At 36.8% G+C, this 12103-nt stretch overlaps 1 protein-coding gene across 1 annotated transcript; it reads right to left on the reverse strand.

Moving 5' to 3' along the window:
• Positions 1 to 3009: 3009 nt before the first annotated feature.
• On the reverse strand, positions 3010 to 9356 carry LOC308688355 (uncharacterized protein). Its single transcript, XM_081361359.1, has 5 exons — positions 9202 to 9356; positions 8603 to 8986; positions 8388 to 8509; positions 3528 to 3631; positions 3010 to 3324 (listed from the first exon to the last, which is right to left on the reverse strand). Exons 1-5 carry the CDS (start codon positions 9299 to 9301, stop codon positions 3195 to 3197), a joined length of 840 nt encoding a protein of 279 aa, XP_081217485.1. The 5' UTR covers positions 9302 to 9356; the 3' UTR covers positions 3010 to 3194.
• Positions 9357 to 12103: the final 2747 nt, after the last annotated feature.

Below are 12103 nucleotides of genomic sequence, written 5' to 3' on the forward strand. Positions count from 1 at the left end.
ATACCATCCCGTGGCCTCAAGATACTATCCCGTGGCCTCAAGATACTATCCCGTGGCCTCAAGATAGTATCTTAAGGATTTTATACACTCTTATGCACGCACGCACGCACGCACGCACGCAGGCACGCACACACACACACACACACAAACACACACACAAAAACACACACACACACACACAAAAACACACACACACAAACACACTGCACAGGTCAAATAGACCTATATTCAGTCTGTCCAATGGTTGATACAACACAGTATCCCACCGGTCACAATTGTGACCGAGCATAAAACACACTTTTTCACACACTTTTCCATGAAAATTTAAAAAAATTATGATTGATTGTTTCAAAGGGATACTAATGACACATGATTTGGATATTTTTGTGTCTGAGAAAAATTTGGGATTAAATGGGTTAACAGAGATTTAGTTAATAATAAAGTTTGTCAGTGTAGCTCTGTTTTTTTTTTTTTTTTTTTATGCATGATGTGTTAAAAAAAATGAGTCTTTGTAATTTATTGCTGTGGTTTCACAGTGGTGCTAATGAAACACTTTTGATTGAGGATTAAACTCTGAACGAGTGAGAATGAATTCCTTAGTGAATGAATAGGCAATATGACGATTTTGTCATCATAATCATTATAACTGCAATCATTCCCACTAACTGTGTGTGTGCACAAGTGTGACTTGCACAAACACAGCTCAAGCAGCAAAAGAAAAACTACTTTTTTAGCATCAGCATCCCAACTAAAGCAAGCACTGATCTCTATAATGGTAACTTCAAACCAAACATTGTCAATGAAACATAACTTCTGTAGGTGTATGACGTCATACTGGTTAATAATAAGTATAATAATGTGTAATGGCTGGAAGTCAGTTGTATTTCTTGTGTTTCTCTATTTTCTGTTCTAACAGCAGGTGTTCATCACTAATGCTCAACAATCACTTACATATTCTCTTAATTATCTCACTGCCGAGATCACTTATGTTACTTTTACTCTTTGTAGTGTGGATTTTCCTGTGGGGTTGAAAGGGTTAACAGTGTAAGATGAAAAGTCACACCCACAAAATGTATTTTACAGTAATAAACTGTAAGTTATAAAACAGGTTTATACTGGCAACACTGTTGCCAGTAGTTTACTGTAAAATTTATTTTTTTGGGTCACCATTGTGCAGAAGAGTAGAGCCTGTGCTTCAGTTCAGGAGAAGATCTACAAACATTGATGATTTGCTGCATGTTGCTTTATTTAACAAACAGTGACTGTATAGTTGCTGGTCCAATGGAAATCTCAAAGTTTTGTTGTGGTTTCAAATGAAATAAGTTCACAATAATACTTTGCTCACGTTATTAATGCATTATACATTTTAGTTAATACATTTAAATGACAGTTGGTCAATTTATGGCAGTCGGTTTCTGCAAGTGAAATTAGTTAACTCGAGTTTTAGTGCATTTTTACAGTAATATACTGTAGATTACAGTAAAGAACTGTACAATTAACAGTAAATTACTGGCAACAGTGTTGCCAGTATTTTACTGTAAAAAAACCTGGTAAGGTCTAACAGTGTAATTTGCCTTCCAGTCACTTGAAGTTGGTCATTTAATTTGTATTACAACCTCTATTACTGTTAGGCTAGTGTCATTGTCATCATCATCTTATTCATCACTAAATTGTGTGTTTGTATGTGTGTGTGTGTGTGTGTGTGTGTGCGTGTGTGTGTGCGTGTGTTCTTTTGACCCAAAAACATGTACTATTAAGCTATATGTACTATAAAGCAACATATTATAGTTTCGGCCCAGATCCGGACCACATTAGGGCTGTTTGGAATCCAAGTGTACCAGATGTGGGCCGGATCTGGCCAACACTATATTGCTGTCTGGGAATAACCTGAAAGAGAGGGATCCATTTGGACTAATTCATGTAAAAACGGCCGACACTATGTTGCTGTCTGGGAAACTACAACAAAACAATCAACAGCCAAAAATTTGCCAAAAGAAGAAACAACAAATTACTTATGACTTCATAAATGTAGCATTTCTTCTTTAGATTCCAACACATGTACAATTAAACCCATTTATTTCCTACCGAAACATAAATACTGTTCATGCAAGACAAAAATGTATCTCAACAAGACAACTTGAATTATTCTATTTATATTCTAGGTAAATTCGAAATCTCCCGCCATCTATCTTTCAAACGAACACTCAGTGTCACATGCTCATAAATGGTGATTTCCTCAAAGTGAGCATGTACCCTTCACTAACAGTCCTGAGAGAGGCGCTTTGTGGTTTCGTTGCTCACTTTCAGTTTCGTTTGGAACGACTGTTATTCAAGTGGCGTCGATCTTCCCCCGGGAGAATATTAAAGGAGTGCAAAAGCCTTTTGGATATCTACATTTGAAATCGATCACATGATTCTCTGAAAACAGTACAAATTACAGTTATTCTTTAGAAATAGAATTATATTACCATCAAAGGAACTTTCTTAGGTGTACATGTTAGTGCTTGAACTTGAACACAAGTACTGTACGTCTGTAAATTGTATAAAATGTCTCTCTGCTGCATTGCGCTGGGCTGGAGGAAATATCTCACCATAATCACACATCACAGGCAGTAAATGTAAGAACGCAATATGAAATTATTATTTTTTTTTTATTTTTTTATTATTTTCATTTTATTATATTTACATTATATTGATCATTTAAAGAGAAAACAATTCAAATCAAAAGTTTCAAAGGCATACAACAGCATAATACGGAGAATTATTGCAATCTTGGACACTTCAGACTTCTGTAGTTTATTGGCTCATGATAAAAGCTAGAATAAGATCATATTTACAGCAACCCAGACAGCAACATAGTGTCGGCCCAGATCCGGCCCAGATCTGGTACACATGTATTCCACACAGATGTGGGCCGGATCTGGGCGGACACTATGTTGCTGTCTGATAAGACATGAACACAATAGAGGTTTTTGGACATTTTTTTGGACAGTTTTACATTTTTCTTTTATACATTTCAATTTGTGATTTTTTTTGTTATAAAAGATTATAAAATTAAATAGATACCAGTTTGAATAGAATTAAATTAGCAGACTGTTTTAAAAGATAGGAACCCCAATCAGAAATGTTATAATCACAATAAGATTGATTCCGTAAAATAATACAATTAAAAACGTGACAACACAGGATTAACCCTATTTTTCACAAACCCCTTTCCTCTTCTGAGAGCATGGGAGATCATTCCAGTTCTGGATGGAGCCTGAAGGCATCAGTTCAACACAGTCCTCGTCTCCTGCATTATTCGGCTCATCTTTATACCAAAACCTGAATAACATGTGGCAACAAAATTAAATTTAACACAGAAGCAAGAGCAAAAGAGAAAGTGCAAAAACTTTATAGAGAGATGAGTTTTGTTTAGCAAATAATCTTTAGTTGTGGTGTTTGTGGAAGAGTGTGTGTCTTCAGTTATTTTTTAGAGGTTGTGAGTCTCATGTTTGAAATACATTTGCACTGGTTGTATCTCTTACCCTTGATTCAGTGTTGAATTATCCACCCATTTCATGATCCCCTCGTTCTCAATGTCAGACAAACCAATCCACACTTTCTCCTTGATGAATGAAGTTAAGTGCCTCTGTGTGTGAATATAAACAGGAATAATGGTACGTTTACACTCCAATGATGTACTAAAAATGAAAAAGCAATTATCTGATCTGTTTATCATGTACAGGCCACAGCGTTTCAAAACGATCCCTGTTCACACGGATAAGTGAAAACTACTAAAAATCTGTATCGCTGTTCATATTGGCGATGTCCAGAGGTGGAGAGTCCAGGGGTCAGAAAGTAAAAGTCCTGCCATATATTTATTCCACCCATGAACTCACACAGCAGAAACTCCAGTGTTAAATGAACTCTCCTGTGAGTTTATTTGGCTCCAGACTCAAGAGTGTTAAAGTTAATGAGATAATTAAGTGATTGTTTGAGTGATGATTGAGCATTATTGAAGACACCTGATGTTAACAAGCAGAATCACTGAAGGAGAAAAATCACAATTTTAGTCACCATTATGGAGATCAGTGTTCGATTTAGTTGGGCATTTGACCTTCAAATGATTATCTTTAGATTTTGTTTGGCTGTTGATCTGAGTTATTACAGCCAGATGAACAAAAAGAAAAGTTGGTCAGGTGGTGTTGGTTATATTTAAACATAATCATAATTTGATCTGAATCACTGAACTCATTTAGAGCCTAATCTCTGACTTTAATGTATATTGGTCATTACAACATCACAGTGATTCTACAGAATAAGATCCAGATTTTTCAATATAATTAGTGATGGCCGGTTCGTGAACGAATCGTTCTTTTGAACCGGTTCTTTTTAGTGAACTGGTCGAACCAGTACACTAAATCGGACTGAATCGTTCGAAACAGTTCGCGTCTTGCGTCAGCGCTGATCCACAAGTTAAATTACTCACTTTCGGACATGCCTGCGTCCTGACAGTCCCTTCGACTCAAAATAAACCAAAATCCCAGAATATAGGCATATATGTTACTCCAGTAAATCCAACAGTTCACTGAACTGAGACATGTTGTGCTGAGAGAAGTGATGAGCACGAGCTTGATACTGAGCATGCGCGCACTACCGAACGTACAGGTACAGCGGTTCTCGGACCACACCAGTACAGAACCGAGAACTGTTTCTTTCGGACACGTTCGATACGGAGAACCGATGAGCTGATGAGCTGAGCATGCGTGCGATTTTTTTCAGAGGGACGATCTGCATGTTTCTTAAGTATTTTATTGAACATCAATAACACTAGAACTGGCATGGCGGTCATTTTGACCGTTTTGAATTTTATATCTGCAATAACTTTGTTGAAAAAATAAATAAAATCCTGCTGGTACCTGACTTTTCCTAAAAGTGTCTGTATTTTCATTTAAAATGCTTTTCATATAAATAACACATAAGGAAAAAAAACAAATGAACATATTTACCCATTTCGGCCATAAACCGTCATATTGACCGCACTGAATTTCGCGGTATTATTATACATATAGCCTACCAATATACACAACAATAAAAAGTGGTAAAAAATACACAAAACATATTCTACAACAAATAATTTAAATGTAATGATATTCAGAACAGAACAATAACAAATAAAAAATCCATAAACAAGCCAAAATGAAATCGGTTAGGCAACTTTCAAGCGAAAGTGAAAGTAAGCGCCGTTGGGCTCACGTAACTCTCTAATTAGAATTAAAATGTTTCAACATGCGATGTATTTGGATGGTAAACTATTCTTTATTATAGGCTTTGTACTTCACTCGTGTTCCAAAATCGACGGAAAAAATCATCCTTCACATGCGCAAAATGGTACGAATTGTAGCCTAGGCTACTGACTATATCGAGCAGTGGAATTTTTATATGTTAGGTTGACTAGGCTATTTTATTATTATATTTTATTATGGCTGTAATGAACGGGCTGCGATGTCAAGATTGCAATGGATTATGGTGTGTGTGTGTGTGCGTGTGTGTGTTTGTGTGTCGGCGAGCGCGGACGCGATCGAGTGTAAACATGAAAACAGGCTACTCATTTTGTTCAGGACATCTACTGATATTATTATTGATAGATGTATAATTAAACTTGTTTAAATGTACAGTTTGGTGTTGTTTTGTTTTTAAAAGACATCCTAATACAATAAATGCATTAAAGGAGAACTCGGCAACTCTAGTCACTTCTTCGCTGATTTTCCCTTTTGTTGTCGCATGTTTTCCCCACGAGCTCCCCCTACAGCTGTGGGGGGGCGTATATGTCACAACACGGTCGTAAAAAACTCACTTGCGGCTGCTTCCTCCCCCTCTCTACCGCTGCTCATGTGCGTTTGTTTTGATCGGAGCAAGCCAACTGTATCGTGTGGAGCTATGTCTACCGAGGTGGGTAATCTGGTAATACATCATACATGCGTGTGTGTTTATGTTGAATTGCCGTAAAGCGATTCGTGTTTCGCGCTCGTTCTCGCTTCTCACGAGACTTCCAATTTCTATTTTGCCGGGACGGTAGTCCCCAAGTTGCAAGGTTGGTTTTCCGCCTGGGAACGCTGGGGGGAGTGGGGAAAGTCACCAATATCACCAGAACAGGTTGTTTAACCATCCAAATGATTTCTAGACAGTTTTATTAAGTTAAAAAAGTTACCAAGTTCTCCTTTAATCTCTCAATTGGGTATTTATCATTAAAGATATAGAGTTTTGAATCTAGCGGTCAAAATGACCGCTTGCGGCAGTTCTAGTAGTTATGGAATTTTGGCACTTCTAGTGATAAGTGTAACAAAATAAAACATGTTAGAAACCTGTTTATCACATAGGCTACTGCCTTTTCACTGTATTATTTTAAAGATTGGGAACAATGAATGGATTATACAACTAAACATTTATTATTATACTAAAACATTATTTTCAGGAACAGATAATTTAATTTCTAAGGTGATATACATTTTTGATGTAAACTCTCTTGAAGGTTTTAAAGGGTGCAAATTAAATGTTTATAATGTGTTAATCAAAACATAACGTATTAAACATACTGGAGACATGCATCGAGTTTTTAGTTTAGTCGACTGAATTAGCCTAGTAAGGTTTCAGTAGTTTTCAGCTCACACACAGGCATATGCTACGGTTCTCGAGTCAAGAACTGGTTGTTGCAGCAGTTCTCGGATCACCAGCACAGAACCGAGAACTGTTTCTTTCGGACGCGTTCGATACGGAGAACCGATGAGCTGGAGAGACTGCGCATGCGTGATCGCACCGTCTCTGAACCGAACTTTCTTTTGGCCAAGTTCAGCTGATGCTGTGTTTATACTGTCACTGTGCTGTGCTGATACATGAGCACGGGTGAACCAAGGACTTGAATGAGGGGCCGAATTCGGCGAAATGTAAGTTTATTTAATTACAAATAAAATAAAAATGATGAAGACCAGTTTATTCACTTTAAGACATGTAAAACATCCGCGTTTGCGCATCGCCTTAGGCCTACTACAGGGTTCATTTTCAAAACGTAAATGTAAGAAACCTATCCAAGATGATTATGACGATGAGGACTATTATTTAACTGAAGTTATGATTACAAATGCCTTTATTTGAATGTATATTTATCCGCCGGGATGATAGAATTGACGTCATTACGTGATGACGTAAAAGAACTGGTGAACCGGTTTTTTGAACCGGTTCATTGAAACGAACTGTCCGAAAGAACCGGTTCGCGGAAAAGAACCGGACTTCCCATCACTAAATATAATTCAAATTATTTCTTAAAAGTTGTTCTGAAAAAGAAAATCTTTCTTTAAGGCACACACAGACATCAAGATTCAGTGTATGAATCTCAACAATGGTGACAAAAAGAATATTCAATTAGGAAAACAAGACAATTCAGATCATAACTTATTCATACCGCAATGCATGATGGAAGCCATGGATGAGTTTTGATTGGTGGCACCCAGAATGCACTGCAGCATGCTTTATTATTGTCACCATTGTTGAGAATCACAGGCTGATTCTTGGTGTCAGTGTGTCCAGATAATATATTTATTTCAAATAACATAAGTCTTTTTATCAGAACAACTTTAAAGAAATATTTCTGAAAATGATTAACATGGCATAATATTAGAATTGCAGGCAGCTATAATCAACAAGGTAAACTTAACTCTCTAAATGTGTTTTGTGATTCAGGTCAAATGATGATTATGTCAAAACATAACCAACACCACCTGATCAATGTTTCTCTTTGTTCATCTGGCAGTTGTAACTCGGATACAACAGCCAAACAAAATCTAAAGATAATCATTTAAAGGTCAACTGCCCAACTAAATCGAACACTGATCCCCATAAAATTGTGATTTTTCTCCTTCAGTGATTCTGCTTGTTAACATCGGGTGTCTTCAATAATGGTCAATTATCACTCAATCAATCACTTAATTAGCTCATTAACTTTAACACTCTTGAGTCTGGAGCCAAATAAACTTACAGGAGAGTTCATTTAACACTGGAGTTTCTGCTGTGTGAGTTCATGGGTGGAATAAACACATGGCAGGACTTTTACTTTCTGACCCCTGGATTCTCCACCTCTGGCGATGTCACTTTGTGAATAAATACTACACACCTATAGACAAGTAATACGTATACATATTTGCACATTTTCACAAATTTGCGTTTTTGTAGTTTACATGCACTTTGAAACCTGTTTTCAAAAGTTTGTGTTTTCAGGCCTCCAAAAAGCCGTTGTAATGTAAATAAACACCCACAATGCCTAATAAGTTTCCTGATTTTAGTTGAAAACAGTGTGTCGTGTAAAGAGTGTGATTCCTCTCATTGATTAACGGTCACTCACACAAACTCACCTGCTTCTCTTCAGTGTTGATAATGATCAGATCAGCTCCTCGATCTCTGCAGAACTTCCTGCTCTCAGACCAGCTCTTCAACTCATTGGATTTGAACAAACAAACAGGACCACACAGATTTCCTAAGAGATTGTTTAAGGTCCAATTTTTTTAAATCGATTAAGATAAAGAAAATTATGGAAAAAGAATCTACTTAAAAACAGATTCGTACTGACCTTGTTTAGATTTTTCCTTCTTCAGTTCTTCACTCAAAGACGTGACTCTGGTCTCTAACTCCAGTTTCTCCTGATTCAAAGCATCAAAACTTTCCTGTAACTGACTTTTCTCAGCACTGAGATCATTGACTCTGGTCTCTAACTCCAGTTTCTTCTGACTCAAAGAGCTGAAGTTGTTCTTCATTTGGTCTTTTTCAGTCATTAGATCAGTGTTCTTGTTCTGTAAGCTGATGATAGTGTGATTGAACTCTTCAACTGTGTTCTTGTAACTCTTTAACAGGTCTCTCTCTGCTTTGATGGTGATGTACAGTGTGATGAAGACCAGCAGAAGAACACAAATGAGCCCGAGACACACTGTCTTCAACACCAAACACCTGCGTCCTCCTGACAAACAGAGACAAAACACACACATTTCAGTTAACAACAATTCACAAAATATTATTAGATAACATTTCAAATCAACCTTTGTAAGTAATCAAGCGGTTTGGTTAGATAAATTATAGAGTACGTTATTTTATAATGAGAAACATTTGTAACATTTCTCATCCGCTCAAACATTAGCGACACCGTCTCTGCGTCAAACGAAACTTTCTGCTTACTTTGCTTTCGATCTTTTCCTTCATCGTTGCTGCGACTCTGTGTTGGAGGTCTCGATCTGTTAGTAATATTTCTGCATACATAAAAGGTCCCTGATTCCATTATTTTCTCAAACTCACAGTCTTACAGTCTTACAGTGTGTGTTCACAGATGAGGTGTGGTCTTTAAGACCGTGTTTTTAAATAGTACCAACACAGGAAGTGGTTTTTATTAGATGAGACAGATAAATCTAGATTTCATTCTCACTCTAAAACTCTCTGTATGCTTATACTACTGTATGATTGAATATATATTGCATTTTCAACCTCATATAGTCAAAGCATTGTGTAGTTTTCCCTGTGATCAAGTTAGCATCTACAACGTCCAACAAGAGGAATCTGTGATGACCTAAACTGATCAAACACCCTAAAAAAGGCCAAACTGGACCTGTGTGTTGATGACCATAAACTGGAAGTGAATCATGATTTGCATCGCTGTCGTGTTCAGGAAGAGAGAGGATGATGGGAAATAGAGATTGTGGGATGAGGACTTCCTGTTATTAAACACAAGTGAGTGACAACAGGAGATTCACATTTCCCTTTTCTCAGTAGATGGCACTGTTCTGCCATTTTCACTATGATGTTATAAACAAATTAAATAAGTAAATAAATAATCCTTTAACTTTGAGTTCAAATATGAATGGTAGAAGCTTAGATTCACAGGAGTCAAAACTTCTCTTTTACTGGAATTTCAAAAAAGTTAAAGTCATTGAATCTGTCCTCCAACTTAAGTTTCTTCCTGAAACATCTGATGACTTTTAGTGGAATACACTTGTTCTCTGCTGCATTCTGCTGGGCTGGAGGAAATCTCAACAAAACGCATGAGGTGTAAAATAAAATAAAATAAAATAAAATAAAAGTTTATGGTAAAGATGGTAATTGACCGTTTTATTCAAAGAGTTTATTCAATTCAATTAAAAAGCAGTTTCACAGACATGCAATATCAGAACAACAGGCATGGGAAACATGATGTTGTGAGTTTATTAAATTTAAGAAAAAAAAATAAAAAAAATATTTTTTTTATTTAAGAGCCCAACTAATGGAAACACTAATCACTCTTATGGTGACTTTAAATTAAACACATTAGAGTTAAACCTCTGTTAAATCTCAATAAAAACTTCTGTAGACGTCTGCCATATATAAAGTCAGTCTGGTTAGTAATAAGTGAAGCTGGTAATGCTGTTTGTGGAGTTGTTTAATCCTCCTCTGCTGAGATCTTCACAGATTTAATGTCTTCTTTTCTCTTCAGTTGATTTCATCTAAGACTGTGTCTGAAGTCAGTTGTAGTTCTTGTGTTTCTGCTCGTCTCTTTTTCTGTTCTCTTCTTTCCTTCAGTGATTCTGCTTGTTAACAGGCTTATTAAGGCTGAGATGACTCCATATTTAACCCTCTGGGCTTCTTCGTATAATAGTCACACTTAGCTTAGCTAACTTACCTAATAAAACAAAAGTCACCAAGTTTCACCCCCATCCGATGAAGCAAAAAAATTAAACAATTCGAAACGTTCAAGTTTTCGCCCGTTTTCGGGCGAAGAAGCCCAGAGGGTTAATATACACAGACTTTGTGGCTCAGATAAGGTCCAGTTCTGGTTTATTTCTTTGCTCTTGGCTGACATGTGGCATTGCTATGGCCTGCTTCTGGCCCAGATCTGGCAAACAGGAGTGGATCACCCAAGGGCCGTCATTCCACGCTGCATGTGGGCCAGATCTGTATTCCACAAGTGCCAGATGTGGGCCGTATCCAGGCCGAAACAATGTTGCTATCTGGGATAGGCCTACGCTGAGTTTCATTCATTTACGATGAGATGCGCTCTAGTTCACAATGCAATGCAAGTGAACGCGGCGCACCAGCGCCGGCTATTATATTGTCTGATATATCTGCTTTTTATTTAATAAATACATGCAATTGGTTGATGAAACATTTATTAAAATTAAGATACAATTTGTACAAAACGAAATTCACTTTAAAGAAAGGCTTTCTACAAAGAAAAACTTAATGAAGTGGTAAAAATCATGTCTGACTATTTACAAAACAAAACTTGCGTTGGTAGGTTACTTGGCAAAGAATCAAATACAGTTGGAAACGACGTAGACCATTAAATGACACAGACTGTTAACAATTGTTTTTAATTAGTATTTAAACATTCTCTATGATAAAAAAATGTTTATAAAAAATATTTTAATAACACGGTTTTGACGGTTACAGAGTTCTAATGGCGGTGTTCAACTATAACCGTTGGTCTCACGGTTATATACTAACCGTCACACCCCTACTTATGTCTAGTTATCTTCTAGTCATTGATTAGCATATTCTGTCTTGATAATCTTTAAATCGTGTTTCAGGGGCGGGGTTTATGGAAATTATAGGGTTAGTGATGTCACTAACCCAGGAGGAATGTCGTGTAGTCTCTACCAGCCATTTGTTGTAGTCCTTAAAAAGTGATTTCATTAAAAGCAAATATCTCTCTTTGCTTTGAACTTTGAGCGTTGTAATTTTGCAGATGTTGTTTATGCTCAAACAGCAACATTACACACTAACTAAAGTTATAAAAGTGAAATCATAATCAACCACCCCTTTAAACCTGACACAACATTTAGCTGTTTACACGATACCGTTTTCAACTAAAAACGTAAAACTTTTTATGCGTTTTGGCCGTTCGTTTACGTGACAATGGCGTTTGGGGCGCCTGAAAGCACAAACTTTTGAAAACTGTTTTCAAAGTGCAAGTTTTTAAAAACAGTCTCAGAGTAAACAACAAAAAGACGAATCTCTGAAGACGATGATGTGCACATGCGTGTTCAATCTACACTCACCTAAAGGATTATTAGGAACACCATACTAATACTGTGTTTGACCCCCTTTCGCC

Source organism: Scardinius erythrophthalmus (assembly GCF_964197995.2).
Source record: "Scardinius erythrophthalmus genome assembly, chromosome: 3".
Lineage (NCBI taxonomy): Eukaryota > Metazoa > Chordata > Actinopteri > Cypriniformes > Leuciscidae > Scardinius > Scardinius erythrophthalmus.